Raw genomic sequence first — 25,797 nt, forward strand, 5'->3', positions numbered from 1 at the left:
CTTCTTTTGCATACTATTTGTCTGATACTAGTTACTGATAACACTACTGTGTACTTGAACCTTTTTTTTTCCCTCCAATTACTTTATGCAGGAAGTATATAATATTTTCTTCAAAAACACTGAGAAATGAACACTGTTGTTGTCAGGATTCCCAGCAGTCCATATCTGCAGCTGGGAAACACAGAAATGGCAATATAAAATATGGTTGGGTTTTGGTTTTAGTTCTAAATATATTAAGTGCAATTTTGAGTAAATAAGTATGGCCAGAAGTCCTAAGCCTCTGAACCAGCTTAAAGAACTACTTTCACATTAGCAGAAAAGTCTTTGTTACAATTACAGTGTATTCCTTTATTGTCTTTAGTGCACCATAAAATTCCAGAAGCTGTGGCTTGAGTTGGTTTTTAACAGAGCAGTCACATGACATTGACTGTTAACTGGCATTTATCTATTATTTCAGGAATAACAGTGCTTAGGCTAAAGCCTGTGGCATTTTTGGAAGTGACAATATCCTTATGTTTGGAATGCAAGTCCTTTCACGAGTAAAAATGGACAGAGGCAGGGATGGGACGATCTGGACAGCATTTAGCATTCAAAAATAATGCCACACATTAAGAACCCCACAAAGTAGCAAATTGGCTCATCAGACTGATAAAAAAAACCCAATTACTTTTTCCTGTTCCATTTCCAGAGCAGTAGGTGGCAGCATGAAATAATAAAGTTACCGACCCTGAAGCTGCAATCTTTTGGCAAAGAGCTTTATTTTTAAGAGGAATGTTTTAATCTCCATTTTTTTAAGCTGTTTTCCAATTGCTCAGCTGTGAAATGTTTTACCACAACACAATATCAAATTTTATTTCCTCTTACTGTTTATTGCAGCATTCATCCTTATACTGCCTCAATCTTTCCAGCCAGATTTTGATCTACTGTACACAGAGTTTATATTAAAAAAAAAAAAATCTAGTTTATAACTCCCATTTGTCAATCATCAAACTACAGCAATCACATTTTAATGTGATTACAAAGGAACACCAGAACACTTTGGAAATCTGGGCTGCAGTGTTTCACTGCTCCCCCTGCAGAAAGAGGATAAAAAGTCTCTCAAAGGGTTTTGAGGCTTAAGCAGAAATGGTTAATTGCTGTGAAAATGTGAATGGTTAAGCTGAATTTGTTGGTTACTATGAAAATGAGAACTGTGTTAGTACCCAAACTAAGTACCAGAAAACAAATTTGGATTGGACAAAAAGGGCCAATACGCAGAGGCCTTGAGAGGCTTTGTGGAGAAGTGAGGGCTTTAAAATCAAGTTAGGCAACAGAGGAACTATCTTCATTTTCCCAATCTCCAGATAAATTTCATTCCTAAACCACCCTAAATTTCCCAAGGTTATTGCAAGGACTTTCAAAGGTTTCCATTACATGGAATTGCTGCTTCCTAACAATTACTTCTCAGCTTTTAACAAGTCTTTCACTCTACATCCAGCTCTCATCAGCCATTACTCACTTTTTTTCTTTATTCATTTGTTTTCTTGGCTTAAACAGAGCTGCTTTCCATGGCACACTGTTGAAATATTTTCCATCTGTTGTTCTGTTTTTCATATGGCCTTTATGTTGAAACAACACTTGGCATTTAATTACTGGGTGATAATGCAAGGAATAACATCAGTTAATGTGTAATCTAAATTAGAGTTTCCTGGGGTCACACATCTCCTGAAAAAATCATCTGGATCATGGCTCTTAGCAGGATGGTCACCCTTGGCCAGTGCCACACACAGCACTACTCCATCCTGATGCTTTGGTCAAAACCCTTCCACTAGAAAAAAACAGGTTACTGATACATAATGACACATAGGCTGAGTTTCATTTGCCCCTAAACGTTTCACTTACCTTTACTTTTCTGCTCTGTTTCCACCCGATCTTGTTAAATCCAGTAATTTGCCCTCATGTGAGGGCTTATGGTTTCATCTCAAAGCTGATCTGTTTATCATTTCTTTTGTAAAAAATTAAGCTGTGTATTAGACAAAATAGAACAGCATTCTTACCACATTTTTTCTTATTCACAAAGAATGCATAATTCATTTTTTTTTAATTGTTTCTGTTCTCTTAGATGCTACCTGACATGTAGATGCTGGCACAGTTCAGATCTCTTTCATGTAGCTGCCTTGTGACTCAACAAATCTATCCCTATTGCATTCAAGACAGAAATTTTAGGCTACAGATTTGATTCATAGGCAGAGATCTCAAACCATCCGTGGGTTGCTCCTCAGTGAAGCAAGCCTCCCAAAAAGCAGAGTGCCACACCTTCAGCCAGCCTGAGGGCTGAGCAGTGAGAGAGCCACGTCTGCACCTGCAGTGACACCCAGGTGCCCCCCTAGGAGAGCCTCAGGTCTCATTTCTGGAACCTCAAATGGCCTTGGCTGCTTTATGGTGGGCAAAGTGAGATACAAAAATATTCAAAAACCAGAATGCATTTCAACTTTGAATTATTTTATACCAAACAGTTGGGTCCATTAAATTTCAGACTGCTGTGCTTGAGTTTGCCACATTAAAATTCTCCAAATAGATATTCAGCCTTACTACAATGGATCATTAGAATTTAAATTAATCTTCAAGTCAAGCTGCCTTAATTAGTTCAGGGACAGATTAGAAAGGAAACCCAAAAGCAGTAAGCCATCGTGAAATGATTTTTCTGTTTTCAGCAGCATCTGCTGCATTTTAGATTCACCTGCCCTGAAAATTTAGAGCTAATATCTCAACGGGAAGTAGGGGAATTGAGCAGCACCTAACTCTGGGAAACTTGTCCTCTTTTGTTCCTTTGGCAGGCAGAGTTTTTTAAGGTCGCTGACATCTAGATAATGAATCAAGGAGTTGCCAATCAGGAAGCATTCCATAAGTGCTGCATTTGTCTTTTCCAGGAAACGTATCATTATTAATAACATGAGTCAGTTGAGTTCTGCTGCACACTAAAAACATACGTTTGTGAAATAGGCTCGGATTTTGGTGTATCTTGAGGAAATCCAGAACAACCCCTTGAGGCAGTTTAAGTACTCACAGTCACAGCAGGTATATAAAATATATAAATACATAGATACATTTAAAAAAATTATATCTTAACTAGGCCATCTTTCTGGAACCTTAGTAGTGATACTTACACTAGGAAGTTCATTTATCCTCTATTTTTGGAAGATCCTTTCCTGCCTCTTTTTTCCTCTGAAACTACAAAGTAGTAGTAAAGCAACTTTTTATTCCAAATTTCTTGCATCACAAATTATATAAAAGCAGCCCTGTCAAAAGCTGCATTTTCCTTTTACTTCAGACTGACAGCACGAAACTTAGGCCTGAGTAAATGATATTAAAAACCACAAAAACTGGATCTAAGGAGGAGGACACGGCAGGAACAACCAATAAGTAGCAACACAGATTTTAAGACACATTTTATTTCATGTGCAAAGTTGCCAAGGAAAACACGTGTACAACTTCAGCTAAGCTATAGCCACTAACATGAAAGGAGCTACTCTATGTACTCGTAAGCTTTATTTCTAGATTCACCCTATGGCTCAGAGTAAAAACAGAGGAATTTGGTAGTGACCCAGAACATTTTAAATCTCTCCTTTTCAGTCATATGTAAAACTCTACATCAGCATGTAATTTTAAATAGCAGGTCTTGGAGATTTTCTTTCTGATTGCATAGTATAAAATTTTAATTATTTATTTTCTTATTCTCTCGGTTTAATCCCTAGACTCAGCTTTAAATTTGCTCTCAATTTTGCAGCTTCAGAAAATTAATTTTCCCACTTACAGCTGAACCACTCATAAATTTTGAGCAAGTTTCACAGACACAGCCATTACAATTCAGTTGAATCAAGCTGTGAACACCAAAGATAACATGGATATTTGTAATCATGCAGAGCTAGTCCTTTCCATAATTCAAAGACGTAAGAAAAGTTCATTTGCTTGGAAAGTGAGATCTTTTGCCTGGGAAGTGAGACAGTTTATTGATATAAATTCTGTAAATCTCTGTAAAAAAGTGTAGAGGTTGTTATTGGAAAGGCTTCCTAGAACACACTGAAATATTTTCAAGAGGTGTTTTTTTTTTTTCCCTTGTAAATTCACATTTATTGAAATGCTACCATAGGAATAGGTGCTTTATAGCCCTGAACAATTCCCAAAGCTCCATGAAGTAATAAATGGTGCCTCTTACTCAAGTATCCACTGCAGTCCAGGGTTTGAGTTTCAGCAGAGCAGTGAGGAGAGGCAGTCCCTTCACCCTGCCCTACAGGTGGGACACTGAGGCACAGTCACATTTTAGACCACTCCAAAATCCTGGAGAAGAGCAAACTGAGCTTCCATCTCCCAGCTTCCAGCCCCCCATAAACAGACAGCATCCTTCCTCTCCTGGCACAGTTTTAAGACACTTGTGATGGCTGATTTATTGGGGGGTCCCTGGCTCAGCCCTGTTCTCCTTGAAGGGAGCAGGAGAACAATTGTTTTGGCAGCAATTGCAGTGGAAAATGGTAGCTAATAGGAGAACACACAAAGCACACCGTGGGCTGAAGCCATGCAGTGCCATGGCTGTTTAAAAATTCTGTGCTGTGTTGGTCACTGCTTCTGTCACACCAGTGAGGCAAAGAGTGTGTACACAATGTAAAACTCAAATTCAGAATGCACAGTGATGGCAGGAAAGCCATTAAATGAAGATAAAAAGTCAAAAAGCATAGGAATATCTGTGCTGGACAATCATGCTTTCTGATGAGATCAAGAACTGCCCAGAATTGACCCTTTTGTTAGGCCTGAGCTGTTTCTGTTGGGTTGCTACATCCTGCATCAAAATCTAAGCCTCAGCAAGATGTGTTCTATGATATTTTCCAAAATCCTTGGCTTCACTCTCATTTTTTTTCTATCAAGTATGACATTGACTGCAGCTTGCAACAAGAAGTCAACAGCAAGATGAGATGGAAAAGCCTTCCCAGTCTCTTTGTCATAGAAGGAAATACTAAAATTTGTTTGGTGCAAAATAAAGCATTCGGGTTGTTTCCTCATTGCAGCATGGAGAGTATGAGATAAAGACAGGGATAAAGAATAAACTTCAAGTTTACCTACATCCAGATCTCCTTGCCAGCTACACAGGACCTGAGCTGATGCCACAGTTTGTTGTGGTGTTTGGACTGGTTTACACAGCACAGAAATGCTCTGGGCTCCAGTGAGGAGGGAATAGTTTGGGAGAGAAATTCACCTGCTCTCCAAATATTGCACTCAGTGGAATCACCTTTCTTTGTGATTTACAGTCCTTTGCACCCATTATTGCCCAGTGGGTAAGTGTGTGTTTCTAAAGTTACAAAATTATTTGCAGAATGCAATATAGTAACAGCTTACTCCTCGGGTATGAATTGACTGTGGAAAATTCATGAAGTCAGACTTCTTAAAACAAGAATTATTTTTAACAAATGCAAAAAAAAAAAAATCAAATTCCTGAGACACCTCTTCATGATACTTGTAATTATTTTCAAGACATCTATTCTACATTTGACCACCTAACTATTTAAAGCCCATTTCTCACCTTTCATGAGCTTCATAACAGAACAACTCTGAGATTTATCTCTTCATTACTGCCTCTGTACCCCTTAAGGAACCTGAAATGGATGGGGACAAATAGATGGACAAATAGAACCAGGTTTGAAAAATTATTTTTGACACACTCATATATAGATACAGATTAATATGATGCAATATTCATAAGAATATGGTCTTAAGGTGACTTTAAAAACATGAAATATTATATGATTTGGGGGCATTTCAACTATTTTTAAAATCCGTGCCTACCTAAACAACCTTGTTCAATGCAGTTATTCTCAGGAGAGATTCTGCAGTATTGACCAGCTTTTCCTTTATGACTTGGCCATCCTGAAAGATTTTTAAAGAGCAAGTCAGTATGCAATTTCTTTACTGACCTATATATAAATCTCACTTCCACAAGTTGAGTTTTGCATTATTTATTTCCGAGAGAAAGGCAAAAGTTCAAAAAAGCATTCTCAAAGAGTACTCTTCTCCTTAAGATATGAAAAAAAAAAAAAAACAACAACAACTTTGAATTATTTTGATAAACAAAAAAGAAATCTGTTGCTCATTTCTGGAGTTAAAAATTAACCCATGAAGAGAAAGCTGAATTTTCTAGTAGGTATGAATGACATGCAAGATCCCTGTCCCTCTGCCATTTCGTGTCAGTGAGGGCTGGGAAGCCACTGGGATTTGTTAATGTGTAAGAAATGCAAGAGCAGGACAAAAACTGGTTGGACACAGGGTTTGGAGCTGCTGGGATGTGCACAGGACAAGAGGGGCAGCAAAATGCAGTGATTTCTGTGAGCTCAGTAAACTTGCTGCTTTCAAGCTTCTAGACTTCTAGAAGCTGGCAGTCAGCTCTTATATTGGCAATGCAGGGCTAAAAAAAAACATACATTAAAATGTGATTAATCCTTTAACAGCCAGACATCTTGAAATGTAATGGAAACTGTGGTCAGCTTGGTATATATCAGCCCTTAAACAAAGTAATTCTGCCACTCTACACGATGTTGCATTTTCTACCTGCCTCTCATTTTTATCCTACACTTCTTGCGTGTCTCATCTTTCAAAGAGAGTCTGAAAAAGAGATGATCACTGTTGAAGATAATATCCTCATTTCTATATATAGGGTTTGCATGCACTCCTATCAAGCTCTACCCATCGTATTATGACATACAAATATTACTCATATTTCCAGACTGAGTGCTGGAGCTTCTCTCCAACAGAGATAATATGTCAAGAAATGACTGCCAACAAGTCAAGAAATGACTGCCAAGAAGTTCCCTTTTATCCTTTTAAAGTTACTGTTCTACTGATACTAATAAATGTCACACGTGGTTTTCCAAGTGAAAGTGGTCAGAACAAATGTACCAAGAAGGAATTTTTTGTTGTTTCATTTGCAGCTGGTTCCTACTGATGATTTACAAATCTGAAGACAGATAGTGGTCAGAACATCAACATTTTGTATACACATGAAACAGTACTTTCACCTAAACATTTAACATACCTTTAAAGAAAATTGGGGCATTGAGTAGAAAAAGCTAAATTACTACTTTTTTTTCTCTGTAAAAATGGCATGGATATATCTGGACCAGGTTATAACTTTAAACACAAATACTTTCTTCTTTGAAATCAGTATTGAAAAGCATATTGTAATTGTAGCCATACAAAATGTTTATTATATTACAAATTATTTGTACACTATATTTTCACTTTATCATTGCTTTGTGCTCAGACAGTATAAATAGTACAGCATGATTTTTCTTTCCCAGGAATGTCCTAACTGTCTTGATATAATCTTACTTTATACTTAAAAAAAAAAAAAAAATTACAGAAACATATTACAAACAGGATAAAAAGGCATCATGAATGAAGAATGCAAGATGGTTTTCTGAATAAAGTGCACCACAATGGTTTCAGAGTGATGGCTCAGGAAATATTCAATAGACTGCACATCATCCATAATAATACCAAACAAAATTAATTTTGAATCTCTAACAGGTCTTCGTCAGAAGTATGAAGAGTACTTTGTTTAACTGTACTGAAATGGTTTTTCTTTCTAGAAGGCTATTTAAATGCTTTTGTTTGGGGGTTTTCCATTTTCTACAGACATCCAAACCCTGGACATCTCTATATTTTCCAAAATTTGTAGTTTCCAGTATGGCAAGACACAAGATTCATTGTGTAAGATATCGGAGGCTTTACCCTCACACATTTTTAATAGAACTATTAAATTGCCACAATTTAAGAATGGGAACAGACTTACAAAGAGATAAGTGTCCAAAAGATGTCATTTTAAACTGGAATGCCCTGCTTCCCGTGATTTTTTTAGGACTATATTATTACATTACCCTTCCCACCTCTATGGCTTCAGCGTGCCCATCCATGGGATCGTGGCTGCTCGCATAATTTCAGCCTCAGGATAACTCTGCAAAACTGGAGTCTAAGCTAGAGAAATTTATTACACAGCACATTTCACCCCCATTGCTTAGAAGGGCCCATTTACTTCCAAAATTTCACTGGGCTACATAGAAGAATCATTCAAAAACTGAGATAATAAAGCTGATGCAGAATGTGGCTGACACGACCTGGTGTAGGTTTTACTTCCCAGGTTAGCTCAGGCCAGCTGTGAACCAGCTCAGGCTAAATAAAAGTCAGCTGCTCTTCCATTATATCTGCACCTACGTTACAGAGATCCAAATGAGTGAGAAATAAACAGATTTCTGTTCAAGGGGTCTAGTGAAATTTGCTTTTATAGACAAAGCCCAATAGAGAAACTCAGCCTTGCTCTCAGTGAGTGGAATTCCCACTGAAGCCAACCGGAACCTGTCTTTCTGTGGCACACTGGGTTTGGCCCAGTATTTTTCAGCTGTTATTCTAAAGTGTGATGCTCTTAGCCAGCTATTAATTTGACCCAATTTGGCTGTGTTGTATTACACTGATAATATCAGTATTACCTGGCTGACAGGTAACTGAGACAGCAGCCAGCCTTTACTAGACTTGTATTTATATGAAAAATTGAGTTTCTTTGGTTGTTTAGTATCCAAGTTACCCAATTGTATATTTGTGTACTCCAGACATAGCACATTTATATTGATCAGTACAATTATCAGGGGTTTATTCTTTCTTTCTTTTTTTTTTTTTTCCACTTAGTTTATGGAAATTTTCTGACTACAGCAGACTAGTCACTTATATAAATATACAGCACATATATACATAGAAATTACAAAAATACATTTTATTTATATCTGATTTTAAATAATAAAAATGAAATTTCACATTTATTGAAAGATTTACTAGCATTCCAAACGCTTCTGCAATATTCCAGGTATTGGAGCAGAGGATGTCTGTATATTCTAGGATAATTACACATCACAGTCTCAGGGTTTGTAATATGATTATTAGGGGGGGAAATAGCTATGCCTTAAAAGTTTGTGCTTCATCAATTTCTTCTTCTATCCCCTATTCTAGTCTTCTCTCTCCTTCTCTCAATTTACTGATGGCCAAAAAGCTAAACCAAGTTCCCTTTCTCACATCAGCTAAGACCAAAGAAACTCAGGGAAATGAAATGATCAGACAAAATAGTAATTGAGGATAACTAAATAACCCACTGAAATGAAGGACATTACCTTTAACTCCAGTTGACATCAAACACGCCCAACACAACAAATTTTGCAACAACTTCAGTTCCTGAAGCTAATTGCTGAAGGAACTGAAAACAACTGTTCGTGATCTTCAACTAGTTTGTACAACTGCAAAATATTAACTACTGTCCCATCCCAAGTGGTTTGATTTTCTTTTGGGACTGGATTCCTACCACAACGCCGTGTAACAATCAGTGACCTTTATCTTGCACAATATAAAGTCAACATCATTTCTGGCAATGCTCTCTTTTTCACAGAACATTCATATTTTTTGTTAATCCATGTAGCTGTTAACTTATTTACATGTTAATATAGTCATTAGGTCCTCTACATTCAGAACTTCCTGGGTGCGCATTCACCGTGCCAGCGCAATCAAAATCAACTGCAGCTTCAAGGTAGCACTTTCTGGCATCACTTTAGTAGATAGCATTGCTAAAGAAAGAGGAAAAAAAGCACTGTGTTGAACAGAGGTTTCCTTGTCCAAGCAGGTGTATTCATTTTTCCAGGTTGGAAGGATTTGAAGGTCTCAGGTTTACCAGCTTCACATGCATTCAGAGTGAAAAGCCCGAATGTAGGGAAAACAGGAATAACCTTCTCTCATTTCTCTGGGAAGCTTTTAGCACCAATATCCTTTGCTGGCTCTTCATGCATTGTATTCACTCACGCTGAAAAAAAAAAAATCTCCTCCATAACTCATCGGTGGCACTGAGGGACAAGGTAGCCACCAATTATGGAAATGTCATTCACCTTCTTCACAGTCCTCTCTTCTTTCACTTCTTTGCACTGTTAATAGGATGAAGAGACTCGGAGCTATTTACAGGACTTTTATTTGTATTACTTAATCACGTTGAATTCTTTTGGTTTGAATACAGTCTCTGGGATGAAAAGGCTGAAATGACTCTGCATTGCTGAAATCAGCACCCCTTGTACCATGTCCTACAGCAAACAATTAACACGGCCACTGCCATGCCAGCCATGGCCTTCAGCAAACCCTGTTCTGCGGGGTTTTTCTTCTTGAATCAAAGTTTTGGCATGCAGAAGTTATTTTCAGCAGCTCTACCTCTGGGCCTGCAAATGAAACTTCTTGTGGCACAGACATGTTCAGCAGCATCTTTAGTGACGATGGGTCATAATACGAGAGCGAAGTGACAAACAATTGCATATGGTTGATCTCATCAGTATGAAACAGTTTCCTGGCAGCTTTTCCTTAGCTGGAAAGCGGAATTTCGTGTCTTCAGAGTCCCGTTGCTCTGCTTTAAGTCATTTCATAGCGCTGACTTTTCAGACAGATTAAAATGCCATCGCTTTGGCACAATTCACAGAAAGTCTGTAGCCGAAAATTAAAGGAGTTGCTTTCTTGGCTACCCCAGGTCGCAAGACACAAACACCGAGCACAGAAGGTATATTAGACCTGGAACTCAAACATATCTGTCTGCTTCTTGGCCAGCTTGGCCACTTCTTCTCTTATTGCCTTGACGAGGGCAGCCGTGGAGATGTTGGTGAGCGGCGCGTCGGAGGGGTCGTTGTCGGCCAGGCTCTGCTGGGAGGCGGCGGCGGAGGCCAGCGGAGCCTGCTCCAGGCTGGGGTGCAGGCTGCCCTGCTGGCTGTACTGCCTGGGCAGCCGGGAGGGCGAGTTGTGCTGGTAGCGGGGCCTCGGGTAAGCCTCGATGTAGCCAGGAAGGGGGACCTGCGGGGAATTGGAATTGCACAGGATTACGCGGAACGATCGATCCGCCAGGGACCGCAAACCTCCCCGGGGCAATGTCAGATGTGACAGAGAGCACCAAACGAAGGGAATGCAAGCCTCAGAATTCCCAGCTTCTGCCTACAAATGCCCAGCCTGGCACGTGCCATTTATGCACGTCCCAGCAAGCACGTCCTGCTTGTCCACATTTATCATCACCTCCAAAAAGTCCAAGGGAAAAGGTTTTTCTGGAAGTGCGCTCTCTGCTTAGCAAACGCTTCGGTTTCAAACAAGCAGCATGATTTTAGTACACCAAAAAGCCTAAAACAGAAAAGCAGTTGTCTGATTTCTATCTAATCCAAGGCAACCTGGCCTCACTGGTCCTAACAGAAACTCACTGGATCCAGACAACAGGGATAAGCTCAGGTGCGCCAGCTTGGAAACTCAAGACTCAAAGGGATGTTTGAGTGCTCAGAAGTGTCGAGATTTCTGGCCATGTCTAACAGAATTACATGAGGGATTCATAATTTTTGTAACTCCACAGATTTCAGCGCCACATTAGCTAAAACTAAAACAATAATGTAGGCCCTTTAGTCAGAGTGAGAGATTAAATTTCTTTCACAAATCCATGAACCACGGTACCAGTCTTTTTGGAACTCAGATTTTAATGCATCAAATAAAAAAATAGTATTTATGATTTCCAAAAGTCTATAAAACAGGAATCTACAGGCCTTAATTTAGAAGAAGGCTTTATGCCTGAAGCCTGACCATTAGGATTTACACATCCTCTATACAGCCTTGGGTATTATCAAATGCTGAAGAGAATGTAAAAGGTTCATTCCGGTGTGATGAGACAAACGCAGGAAGCAGGTATGGTATGAAAGTGATCATTAGATGTAAGCACCTCTGTTCAGTTTACAACAGGCTCTTCAAAAGGTGATTTTACCAGAACAACATGTGATCACACCACTAGAGGCCACCAAGTTACTGTTTTCACTAAGCAGCATCCAGCAGTTGGGAAAAGAAGTGCTTTGTGGGTACAGCTGCCTTGTCCCACAAAACTTAGTGTTTCAATACTTACCATTTGTGTCAGAGAATAATGTATCACAGTAATTTTGCTTATAAAATAGGTAATATCTCCTGTTTCCTCTACTCCCTTGTTTACAGTCTAGGCTAGCAGAAATGTGTGAAAAAATAAAGAATCTTATAGATATTAAGCCTTTGTTCTCAATAATTGTAAGAAAATCTTGGAAATGTGATCGAGCAATAATCTAGAGGCTCAGAAACCAGGATGCATGCAGAAATTCAAGACCTGAGTATAACTTCAGATCTTTATGTTATTTACTTTTATTCAGGCTTTCTGACTGTGCTATATTGCTAATGCTATTACCAGCTCCTCTAGTAATGATTTTCAAACAAAGACAATTTCTTGACACATTTGCAAATTCATGGTAGAAACTGCAGTAGTTTCTATATTTTTACCTCTTCTGCAAAGCCACTGGAGGGTTGAAAATCTGAGTAGCAAGGAATAGTTAAAGCTCTGCCATGGGTAAGTGAAAAGGGACATTTGTTTCCCTTGAACTCTATATTGCCATGGTTATTTTTCAGACAGATTCTTATATCACTCTCCATTCCTCTTTCCCTGAAGACAAGGAAACCCACAACAGGGTTATGCTCTTCTCTTTCCAGAGGAAGGAGCTGGAGGCTGGATACTTGGTTGCAGTTTTGACCCATTTGTTCCAGTCTCCACTTTTGACAAGTGATACCTGGCTCTTTTTCCACAGGACTGCAATCAAGAGTAGGGATACAAAAGGGAGAATGAATGGGAGACAAGTCAAATTTCCTTATTTGTTTCATGGCTTTTTTTCCTTCTTAGAGAAAAAGTTTAAAATCATTGCTAAGATAAAATGGGCTTCCTGGCTTTAAGATGTCAGAAGGGTTAAAAACACACATAAAACAAATAAATAAACAAAAACCAAACACCAAAACAACAAAGGAAAATAGAGCTTTTCATGCTTTAAAAGGCAGCTCTGAGAAGGAAATTCATACCAGAGCATCAGAAGCCTCCAGGTGTCAGGGGCACATCAGCAGGTGTGCTCAGCTTACAAATGAACAGCTTTTTTTTTCTGATAGTTCAGCCTTCAAATGCAGACTTGCATCTCAAAGTCATATTGAATTCTTTTCCTCACAGGCATCAGGAGCAGCAATAAAGAGTGAACAACAAAACAGCTGCCCCCAGGAACATTTATATGACTGTGTTGTCTCCTGCTTAGCTGCTCAAAGCCAACTTAGATTTCAACTGCAATTCATTAAAATGTTCTGTTGACGATTTGCACAAGGAAATTGAATCTATCTCCCTGTTTTTTTAGCCACAGTGGTTCTGCATAAATACCAGATGTGAACTCAAGCAGAAGAATTTATCTTTTTTTCCCTTGTGTAAAAAGAAAGCCCTACATTTGAGAAATTGTTTCCAACATGATATACTACTGCAATTCATTTTAGGATGTTTCAACTTCAATTCTTTGAAATGTAGGTTTACTTTGGGCTAAAAATTACATCTGTTCCAGACTGAGATTGTGCAATTAATTATTTAATTTATGATCTGTCACTGCAGCCTTCGGGAGGATTTGAAACAGTGCACAGCAGGGCTGCAGCAGTGCTGGGAGGTAAGATTTGGGAGCCAGGCTGTCTTGAGAGAAGCCTCCAGGAGGGTAAGATGCTTCCCCAACTTTCAAACAGCTCAAGGCTGCCTTGAGAGGCAGCATCACCTTCTCCTGACATGTGTCTATCTAAAAATTTAACCTTTCTCAGAAAAGAAAAATTATATCTAACCCACCAACTTAAACAGGTGCCAGGCCCTAACCTAGTGAATGATTCCACCCTCTAAAGCTCACAATTCATGTTATGAACAGCTGAAGTATCTATGTCCAAGCCATCTCTTATGGCTTTTCACTGCTAGACATTATTCTCAAGGAAAAAATTATCCTTTTCAGCTTCTCTGTAAACCAGTGAAGAATTGCTGAAAAGCCCTCCTGTGCAAAACACAGAAAACACAGGTGGTTAGAAAAGCAGGGATGCTTACAGAGTCTGCCCACTGCCCTGGCAACTCATTCTCTCCAGCATAGGGCATCCAGGCTTGGTTCCTGTAGGCAGTGGGAGGAGTTGGGATGAAATAGCCCGTGAAGCCAGGTCGGTTCGCTGGAATGGCAAACACTGCTGGTACCGTATTTCCTGTCAAATAAAAAAGGAGTAGGCATGGTTAATAGCTGAGCTTTCCAGTTGTAAATCAGAAGGTAGTGCTTATCAAATATGGACTTCATGTTTGTTTGTTGAGGATTTTTGTTTGGAGTTCTGGGTGGGTTTTTTTTTTTGTCCCACCATCTGACTAGAGCAACTTCATAATGCTGGGAAATACTGGAGAAGGCAAGACTTGCAGTTGTCCTCATAACCATGTACAAGTAAAGAGTCCCTAGGACTTGATCCCTGTAACAAATGATCATCAAAACTTTGACTCATTAGAGAAAAGGCTCTATTTCCCCTTAAGTTTGCTTCCTTGTAAAAAATCTTCAGTTATTGTTACCATGGGTTTCAGTGTAATGCACCTCTCTTTTCACTGTTTACCCAGTCTTTCTCAATATCTATATTATTAATATTATTAATATCTATATTATATCAAAATTATTTGTTGGTAAAAAGCCTACAAAAATGAGTGACTGATATGTTTAACAGTCTATACTCTCAACAATTCCATCATAAAAGTTCAATGCTTCTGTAAAAAAATAGCAAGGTTCTACCTGCTCAGTTCCTTTCCCAAGAACAGTCCATGACTGCCACAAATTACACAGCTAAAACTCAAATAAATATTTGTTGATTCCAAATCTGGCTTATCACCTCTTGATTAAGATGCATGCATAGGAATATCCAGGAAGCCTCCTGGATTAAAATCCCACCATCACATTTGGAAGGAGCCAAAGTTTCAGCCAAATCTCTGGGTATGGTCACATCTGCTTTCAGGGAAGGTTTATTCCTGTGGCCCACAGAGATGCAGAGAACAATTTGGTACAGAGATTATCCACAGGCTGTAACTAGGCTGTCTGGAAGACCAGCATCCTAATGTTCCCTTGAAATATTCCCTTTGCTATCATAACCCCATGTATGTGCCTAGTTAAAAACAGACTACAAACTACTTTCTTGCCCAGTTAAGTCTTGCTTCCTCTAGTGTCTATTTACATGCAAAGACAGACTCCAGCAGTGAATCACCAACATCACACTGAGGGCATGAAATCCTCATCCCTAAATCCTCAATGGGACAGCTGCATATCATCTTCATCAGTTACTAGGTTTTCAGTTTATTCAGTTTATTCAGATTATTCATTATACTACATGGACATGTATTTTACTTTTCAGATTCACAGAATGTAGCAAAAATAACATCACTCACATGAAAGCAGTAAACCCTTTAAAAACACAACAAAGCATAACTCCAACATTTTCACTGAGGAATGGAAGCACAGTAACATTATACAGCTAGGCAGATTCTCTGTACTAGAATTAATGCAGAGAAAATAAAATTTCTCCCCCTTCCAACTGCACATCATCTGAATATTGCTACTAATTGCTCTCAGTAGCTATGATACCACTATGCTGACAAAATCACAAAGACATGGGAAGGCCCATGAAATTCATATGGAGTATAATTGAATTAGCATCAATTACTGGCTGCCTCAAATATCCATCCCCCAGAATCTCATTTACAGCCCTGGCACATTTTTTGCTCCTGAACAATCTACAAGAGGATTATGTTGACTACTCTGACAGATGCTGGGACATTGCATGGAGATAGAAAGACTCCACCAGTGACATCCATCCCAAAGCAGTCTCCATAAACCCAGATATTTTCAGTTTCTCAAGGATTTCCCATGCAGTCCCAGGCCAGAATTGCTATGGATGCAATCAGGGCATGAGAAGAGGAGTAAAATATGGTTTGTAGCACATTTTTCTCCAGAGCAGAAACACACCACCTCTATCCCAATTCCTCCAGCCCCATGGTTTGGAAGAGGGTGGGCTAAGAGAAGAAGTGTGGTCAATCATTTGTCCTTCCAGGTCATAAACAGCACAAGGGTTGCTTTTTTAAATGAGTTAGCAAGGCTGAAAATGAACATTCTTCACACATGTACAGAGAAGTGCTGCTCCTGTACATGGCACATGGCTTCTACACCAAAACATTCTTTTAATTTAACCACAGCAAAAGGAGTTACTACTCAAAATGAATATTCAATTGGCTGATGTTATACCTCATCCTAAATTACTATTGCAACGTCCTTATCTTAGAGCTGATGCTGGGCTGCTTGAGAGTGACATTAGGCATTAACATCCCAAATCAGCACCTGCAGCAAGGTTTCTTCAGGTATTGAGGCTATAAAAACTTATTTTCATATCAGAATGTTCAAACCCTTGTGTTACAATTGCACATTTCTCACAACTGTCCTTGACTTTACTTGCCTGTATTACAGCCTTTTGTAGCACCTGACATACATGAAAATTTCCTTCAGTTACTCCCAGAATTATTCTGGCAAACTCCACAATGTACAGGAAGGTAATTTTGTCTCTTGTGAACTGCATCCACCCTTCAGCAACACACAGCAATAAAATCTCCCCATCACTGGATCCAATAAAAAAGTGTATCCCACAGATCCCATCGCTGCACACATAAAGAAGAGGGCTAGGTAGTGTGGCATATTTCACAGCTTGAAATATTTTGAAATGGAAGGGTGAGCATCTGCTCCTTTCAGGTACTGCACCATTTGCAGAAGGCATGACAATAAGTGAGAGCAGAATGGATCCTTCAAAGCTACTGTATTTAATTAATTGACAGCTCATTTGCTTAGCCACATTATGATTCTCAGTCAGTGATGTCAAAGACAATGCAGATAACTCTCTATTACTTCTGAGGAAGCTAAGAATGATTTTTTTTCCTGGCAAATTAACAGAGCAATATCTAACAAACTGCTAACTTCAAAGCTTTGAACTAATGGAAAATTCTTTTGAATATTGTAAACTCTTTTCCATTACTCTTCAGGAAAACACATTTTGCCAATAAGAAGCCATTTGAAATATTTTTTTCCAGCTAAATTTTATCCAGACACTATGAAAACAGTATATCAGCTTCATCTCATGATTAAATCAGTAATTTATAAATACAACTCATATCAAAAGGACCAGGAAATGACTAGGCCTTTAAAACTGGGACTTTTAGACCCAAAACAAGTTCTGGGCAGAAACTATATTCTCCAGAACAGGAGGGGTGGAGAGCTAACAGATTACCCTTGACTGTGCAATAGCACCACTGCCTTGTGTTTTGAAGGGAAGGGGCCATGTACCTTCAATTTGCCTTCCTCAGTAGCCCACTCCTGACAAGAGTAGGGGTTAAGTTTCTCAAGAGGAAACAGGGAGCCTTAAAAAAGTTTTCAAGCACTTGGATCAATATTCTTGACTGACAAAATATTGGAAGGATCTAACTCATTTCTCCCCTCATTTCTCCCCCATTGCCTGTCTCTCCCACTTTGCTTGGTTGGTACAAAGTGCAACACAAACAAGTCACACTGCAGTCCCAATACTGCAAGAGATTTTGCCACCAACACCCTCTACATCCTCCCTAAAAATTCTACTGCCTTTTGCTGTACAGGTGAAGAGTTTTACTGGGTTTTATCAATTCAGAGTCCTGATTAGTGTGCCAGCAGGAAGCCATACTTGAACAGAGAACATCTGGGACATTACTGCTGGATCCTACCTTCAGAAAAGGCCATTTCCTGGTGCTGCTGCAGGAGTATTTTAGGATGCAGCTGGTGCTGCACTTACAAAGGGACAGGCCGTCCTCTGGAGGGCTCCTTCAGCTGCACCAGCAAAAACCCCACCTAATACAGTCTTTCCCCAAATAACCATCCTCTTTTTTTTGCTATATCCCATACTTTCATTTATATCCAAAATAACTTATGAGGCTCTCAAAGCTCCGAGTTGAATCTGGACTGTTTTGTCACCTGAGTGAAAAGCCGACTGATCGAGTGGGCCAACAGACATGGGAGCTCTCGAACCCGCTGCAAAAGGTGTCTGATCATGATGCTGGGCCTGATCTGCTCCACTGGACTCAGGTATTCTCACTTTGCTGCCAATATCTGATGTAGACCTGTGCATTAAGAAAGAAAAAAAAAAAAACACAAATTTTTGTCATTCTGACCTACAGATGTGATTTGTAGCCACGTACACGCCTATCAGCTACAGCAGGACCAGCCAGCGAGGAGCAATCTGTCCAACTTTGCTCTGGCATGACAGAAGCCTGGAGAACAACTGCACACCAGAAGTTTGGAGGAGTCTGGAGAAGTTTGCAAACAACCCTTTTAGCCTGGTTGCTCTTTTTACCAAAGCATGTTGTTACCATCCTGTAGGGCCTTTGCTTGCTGCTTCAAACAAATGCCTGTGAAATACAACACCAAAACCAGAGCTTTACTATAATTGCCCAGAGCTTTGCCATAATTCACCAACACAGTCTGCAGTGTACATGACATGGTATCACACAGCAGGAGACCACTGTGGTAAATAACATTACTGCACTTGGGAAGTGCTGAGGTCTTTGGAAATGTTGCAAAGGAAAAGCAGGAGAATGATGGTGTGAATTATCTGCCTCAGCACACCATTATGAGAGCTGAGGCAAAGAAGGCTTTAAAAGAAACCAGAGCCTGCAGTTCCTAATTTCATTGACACAGACTGGCTAGCAGAAAATTCATTGTTATTTCGTTTCGTGTTAAAACGAAATAAAACCAATATGTTTCTAAGTTCACGAATGTATATTTTTAAGTGCTTTATAAGTGCCCCTTCAGGGTTTGCCCTGGTTCTTACTAGACAGTGAGTTTTACAGACCATGCCTAAAGTAAAATAACAGATAAATACCTTCTGAGAGAGGCAACAGCCACAGGACCCGTTCTGGGAGGGACAGGAGGGGGAGGAGAACCCATTACCATCTCAGGAAGCTGAGAAAATCTATAAGCCTGCAACAGAGAAAAAGAAATATTTTCTGAAACACCAGTAGATCTCAATCAAATTGAGAAACAAACCAAAATCAGAAATTAAATACTTGCTCTGTGCGCCAGTCAACTGGAAGCTAACTTTTTGTGGCATCAAAAATAATTGGAATTTACGGTGCTTTGGTGACTTTTGAATGTGGAAGAAAACCTGAAAATTAGCTCAGAGACAAAATGAAGTCTAATTAAAATAAAATATATTAAACACTGTCTCTGTGACATTTGTAACCTGCTGGCAAAGCAGGTCTGTTGTGATTATGTGAGACTCAACAACTGCTTTGGATCAGAAAAGACCTGAGAATTTTCACTTTCTCCAGGAAAAAAAGTATTTCAAAGATTCAGAAAGTGTGCACTGCAGTGAAGCCGCCTGTGAGCAATCAAGTATTTCAACCTCTTACTTTCAGCCTTCAAGAGATGAAAAGAAAATTTTCCACGAAAACCCCCAAGTTCTGTAACTTCCCAAAACAGCAACAAGGGCTCCAAACAGTTCTGGAAAGGCAGACTGATCCAGAGGAACACCAGGCCCAAGCCACAAAATCACAAAATTAAGCTGCTTGCCCTCAGTAATTCTGAATTTCATCACCAATACGTGTGAAGGAGGAGCAATTATGTGCATGAAACCCACAGCACCCAAGAAATGACATGAAGGACAAAATTTTCCTCCTAAATAATTTGCAGATTAGAGGCCATAATTTTTCCAAATACACTTAGAGGAATGATATCTCACCAGATGCTTCACTACATCATGGGTGAGCATTTTGTTTTCCTGTTGGTTTTTGCTTTATTATTTAGTTGTGATTTTTTTTTTTTTCAGTTGTGGTTTGCATGACAATGCTTCAGAGCAGTGCACGGGAATAAAGATAAAATCAGAGGAATAACAAATAACAAATTTTGGAAAGGCTGGCCACTATCAAGACACTGTCATTTTGAGAAAAATTGGAGCCCAGTGGTGGGACTTTGGCCCCCTAAACAAAAAGTATCTGGTTTACCCAGAGAAGCTCCTCCACAAGCAGCAGTAGAAGTTAAAAGCACATTAAAACACATGGGATGAGTCACATTCTATCTCCTGCCCAGAGCAAGAGCCTACAGGATTTTCATAACTATTTCAGACTTCCCACCTACATTTAGATTGGAATTTGGCAATATACATCCCACACTATATATCAGAAAATACTGTCTTTCTGTAATCATCTTGTAAAATTACACATTTAGACCATATTCCAAATGCCTCCGTTCTCAAATACCTGCAAAACTAGGTCAACAAAAAGGAAAGGTAACTTATCAAACTGATTTTTTTATGTGTCTCCAAGGGAAAAGCAGTACAGACCCAGCATCTTTCTGTCCTTTCACTGCTACCCCTTTGAAAGCAGGTTAGAAACCCTCCAAGGGATGTCTCTGAAAATAATTTTTTCTTGCATGACACCTACAAAGTCTCCTAATATTTACTTTCACCATGCTACCATGATATTTAAAGCATTTCTATATTTAAGTGGGAAAAAAAAAAAAAAAAGTCTAAAAAGACACTACTGCATTTCTTAGCCAGGGGTTGGAACCACTGATTTTTAATGAAAGAACTGTGTGGAAAAAACAAATGTTATTCTCATCAAAGAAAACCTCAATTATATTTCTCCTGATAGTGCTGGATGTGGAATGGTCTGCAGTGCCTCTTCTGCATCTCAGACCCTGGCAGTGCCCTCACAGGCTGAATGAGCTCTCCCTTCTGGCTCCACAAGCCTTTCATCCCACATCTTGCTCTCAGCATGCATTTGTGCCAAGCATGAAATCCTTTTTATTCCCCCTATTTTAAAGGAAAAGCACATGAGATCATGTTTCGGAGTGGAAAGTGACTCCAGACCCTGTTTAGCAGGGTAGGTTTGGTTTTCTCAGAGGTAGATTTGGGTTTTCTCTCGTGTGTTGTGCTTTGGAATATGGACATCAAAGGAGGTATTAGGTATTTCAAGTGATCACAGTTCACAAATATGCTGCAACTTGCACTGGAAATTTCAGGGAAAAAAGTAAAATAGAAAACCTAAGCCTTTATTTTGCTGCTTACGCGGGAGATGAACAATTTTGAGTGAGTGGCAATATTTTGCTAATGGCTGGGCAGAGAGAATCCTGTTAAAGTGAAAAAATCCTGTAAAAAGATCTGCTTCACCACGCTGAGGAACTGTTTGTCCAGAGAGGACAGGAGTCGCCCTCGTTGCCCTGAGCTGCCACACACACCAACGTGGTTGTGGGAGGGAACTCCAGTGAAATTTCTAGACTTTCCTTAATGGTTTGGGGCATTAGTGTTTTCCTGCAGACAACATATGAATGGGGAAAAAAGTGTTCAGAAGAGAAACGAAATCAAAGTTTTACCACAGATGCCTGTTAAAGATTTTTATGAGCCTTTAGGCTCTTGGCCAACCAGCATGATTGTAGAATTAAAGTCAGTTCACCACTGCGAAACGAGTCAGAGAGGAAAACAACAAACCAAAAAAACACAACCCAGCTGATTTCACAGATTTGCCAAATTTTACTCTTCAAAATGTATTTTATCTTTTTAAAATGATCTCTTGGGTTTTTAGCAAAAAAAAAAAAAAAAAAAAAGTCAAAAACAAACAAACAAACAAACGAGAAGCCCAAAAAGAGCAAAAGACTAAAATCTTAAGAAAGAAGACAATCTGCATGGGTTCCAAACTCTATTTTTTGAAAAAAGACGTGTGTAATACAAAGGCTATAACAATCAGGCAGAAGTAATCCCACTTGAGATCCAGGACAGACTGCAGAGGCAGCAGAGTGCAGACCCCATGCCACACTTTCAGTAAGAAACACCAGTGAAGGAGTCTGCTGCAGCTAGAACACTGACAATCGAAAAAGCAAATCAAGAATTAATTTTAAAAAGTAGGAGGTGCAGTTTAACAGCCGTTGGGCCAAGGACCATAAATCCTCTGGAGGATAAAGTCCAGCCACCAGCAGAAACCTGCACCATTGTCTCCCACAACCCACGACAGCCCAAGGTACCACTTGTCAGGATGCAGAAAAGAAAAATCCCAGAATGGTTTGGAAGAGACCTTAAAGACTACCCAGGCCCAAGCCCCTTGCAACAGGCAGGGACTCCTTCCACTAGACCAGGTTGTTCAAAGCCCCATCCAGCCTGGCCTTGAATACTTCCATGATGGGCCATACACAGCTTTTTGGGGAGCCTACTCCAGTGCCTCACCACCCTCACAGTACAGAATTCCTTGCCCATATCTAACCTAACCCTCTCCTCTGTCAGTTCAAAGTCGTTCCCACTTGTCCTATCAGTCCATACCCTTGTAAAAAGCCCCTCTCCAGCTCTCTTGTAGCTCCTTTAGGTACTGGAAGGTGCTCTAAGGTCTCCCTGGAGTCGTCTCTTCTCCAGGCTGAACAATCCCAAGTCTCTCAGCCTGTGTTCATAGGCCAAAGCAGAAACTTTGCAGTTAGTTTTAAGACTACATTTCCCTAGTTCAAATATTTAAATATTTTTACTGCCTTCCACTTCCAGATTGGTCCTGGGTGAAAGTATTCTATGTTGCCTTCTAATCACAGAAATACCCATCTCCTTACATCTCACCATAGGAATTAAAAGGCCAGCATCCTTGTTAACTCACTGAATGATTTATCTTGTTTATTCACCTAGGAATAACGCAAATTTATTGATTTGGCTTTGCCTTTATAGCTGTCCTGTTTCATACTAAGCAGCTGTTATTGAAAGTAGCTGAATTTTGAATGAATTATTGAACACTTGAATCCCCTGTTAAATGAAGGGGAGCTCTGAGGACAGGGATACTTTACCAGTCACTCAGGCTGTAAGTGCTGGTCATCAGTGCCTGTTTGTGCTGCTGGATCTCACCTTGGGACCCAGAGCTCTCTTATTCTCACTCCTCTTTCCAGAGCACCAAAGAGGAGAGATGGGAACTGGTCCAGCCTTGTTATGGAGAGGGTTTTCTTCTCTGGTCCCAGCTCTCACTTGACTCAGCTGAGCAAATTTCCAAAGCAAATTTTCAAACATGATCAACCAAGGCACGGAGCTGGCAGTCCGGCTGGTGTATTCAACCCTTTAACTCCATCCTCCAGTCACAGCACACCAGCTGGGTGCCAAGGACTCAGCCAAGTGTTACTCATCATGTTTTGGAAGCTCCAGAACAACAGGGAGAGTTTGCATTTCACTGGCTTTCCTCTGCCAGGAGAAGGCATGAGCCCCATGTGGAGGAATCCTCTTTTCACAGGTCCCACAACGGGCAGGTTGGTAAACAGGCATTCCCTCACAAGAGCTACAGATAATTTCAGTATTAATGGCAGCATGTACAGAAAACCCCAACCAAGCAAATAAAAACCACAGAGAAGACCTCAAAAGGGAGAAGAAAATGGAAAAAGAAAAAAAAAAAAAAAAAGTGTGCACACTCTGGAGAGATACACAAATGTTTAATGGTGGGACTAGCCAAGAAGTTGACTACAAAAAATTGAAGTTCCACGATTTGGAGGACACCTGAAGCAACACAGAACTAAAGAGTGGCTCTGGACCCCTCTGCACTTGTTCCATCTAGGCTGACAAAATGCCCTTGAATTTTCAAAGATGAAATTTTCATTTTCAAAATGCTCGGTGTTTTGAATTGTAACAGCGTTGTTGATGTTGACTTCTAATTGCCACTAAGAACTGAATTTTAAGGAAGGGAAAAATTACTGATTTTTGGTTTACAGAGGTAACCAACATCCCAGTGCACAGGTACCTCTCATCCCCAAAGCTGGGGATATTTTTCAATTCCAACCCTCTATTCCCATAGAGAACAAACCAGAAAATGGGGTGGTGGAAGCACAGTGCATATTCATGAAACTGATATGCAGAAAACTATGAATTACCAGCCCTTATCCAAAGCCCAGCAAGTCTGTGCCTATCCTCATCTGTGGCAATCAACTATCTCCAGGGAATTTAGCTCTGTCTTCAGAATGCCAGAAAGATAAGCAAAAGGTCCCAAACACGCAGATGATTTAGGAGAGTAATAAGTCTTAGAAAGACAACAGTGAATCATTCACCATGAGAAGAGTGGCTATTATGTTTTTTTTAAAAAAAAACCTCTCACCATATAATATTTTAAATTTCATTTTAGAAAGATTCTTTGAAGTGTTGAGGTAATTTGACTCCCCATTAGCTGTCTCTTAAGCTTTTAATCGAATTCTAACCATAAAATATGATTATATGCTGTACGAATTTCATCTGACCAATTTTAAAGTGCCAGAAATAACCTTAGCATGATTTAAATAGCACCAACCTGAACCTTTGCAAGCAGTGCCACTGGCTTTCAGCTATGTTCAGAATAGTTCAGAAGCAGCATCCTTTAATGTATTTTTTATTGTCATGGAAGGAAGTCATGGTAATGGTTATTTTGAACTGAGGAGGTTTTTCTGCATTTTCCTCTTATTCTAGCCAGAGTTAAGGACTCAAAAAAAAAAAAAAGATCTGACCAACAAAAGCCTTAAAATGAACAATTTATCACACTGATATTGTTAGATGGGCTACTTCTTATCTGAAAGCAATCGCCTCTGGTTTAGATTTGTATCTGATATAAAAGAAAATCTATTGCTGAGTTTCACATTACCGTGTGTGGGAATTCAGGGGCAGTTCCCCACGTGGGGGTGCACACAGTGTCACTGCTGTCTAGACACCTACAAAATTCCATTAACAATTTCCACCCTTGGGTTTAAGTTCCTAGTTCATGTATTACTTCTCTGAGGTGAGGACGTGTTAGCTGCTGCTTGGGGCTAGGAATGAAGGATAAAGTCAGTTATAAGGTCAGCTAAGAGACCTGTGGAATTAAATCTTCTCTGGATTTCTTCTCTAGAGAGCCAAGCCAATAGCTGTAAGTGCAAGACTACCAGTAACAGCCCACATTTCATGTTGCTCTTCAGTGGTGAGCCTCTCCAGTGATGCAGAAGAGTTGCTGTTCCTCCCTAGCCAGGTGTCACCACAGTTAATCCATAAAAGCACGTTGCATTACCTGAGCAGGAGATGTGCAAACACGTTTGGTGTGAGCTCTACAGTACTTCACTCTAACAAACTAAAAATGCAGTCATATTTCTCTCTACACAAGGCTTTTTAAGGATAAACTGTCCAATTAAGAAATAGTACCTAAATTATTTTTACTTTTAACTTATTAACTAACTACCTGTGGCCCATAATGTGGACTTCTTTATCTAATTACATAATACTCCTTAAATGAAGAAGAAGGTGAAGAAGGAGGACTAGCTTCTGTCTTAAACCTTCTATCTTATTTTAAATACATTACCATATTCTAAAACTTTAAACTCTTAAGTTTTCTACTATGTGATATTACACACTTCTATTCAAACAATACACTTATAATCTTAGTTCTATTATTTAATTCTGGAAGCTTTCTCTATGGCTTCAGGTCGAATGCAGTGTTCTCTTAGGGGTCAGTGCCTGTCAGCAGAGAAAGCCTAAAATTCTCAGCAGCCAGGGTTCCAACAGTTTGGGATCTGTTGGACAGCCTGCAGCCTGTTCTTTTAAATCTTGGTACAGCTTAGACAGGACAACCTTGCTAAAACAGATACCAGGTCTTTCATGGTGTATGTGTGTGGCTCACTCATGCTCCCAACTGCAAAGCCTAGGTTGGTGTCTAGGCAAGCACACATGTATATGAAAAAAAAAAAAAAAAATATATATATATATACGCATCACCCTATGCATACTTATTTTCTGTAAGCATCTGGTTTTAAGCACCTAAATGGGACTACTTAAAAAAAAAAACAAAGAAAAAACAACAACAAAAAAAAAACAAACAAAAAAAAACCAAAAAAAACCCAAAACAAAACCCAAAAAAAA

The 25,797-nt window shown here is 39.5% G+C and overlaps 1 protein-coding gene across 1 annotated transcript in view; it reads right to left on the reverse strand.

The window, feature by feature from the left end:
* Positions 1 to 7,200: 7,200 nt before the first annotated feature.
* The window catches only part of KIAA1549L (KIAA1549 like), a 73,800-nt gene continuing 55,203 nt past the window's right edge, over positions 7,201 to 25,797 (reverse strand). The window contains 4 exon segments of the mRNA XM_053945891.1: positions 7,201 to 10,881; positions 13,961 to 14,109; positions 17,916 to 18,061; positions 18,823 to 18,920. Coding sequence (XP_053801866.1) covers positions 10,600 to 10,881; positions 13,961 to 14,109; positions 17,916 to 18,061; positions 18,823 to 18,920 — 675 coding nt within the window. The 3' untranslated portion in view covers positions 7,201 to 10,599.

Source organism: Vidua chalybeata, chromosome 6 (assembly GCF_026979565.1).
Source record: "Vidua chalybeata isolate OUT-0048 chromosome 6, bVidCha1 merged haplotype, whole genome shotgun sequence".
In the NCBI taxonomy this organism is placed as follows: domain Eukaryota; kingdom Metazoa; phylum Chordata; class Aves; order Passeriformes; family Viduidae; genus Vidua; species Vidua chalybeata.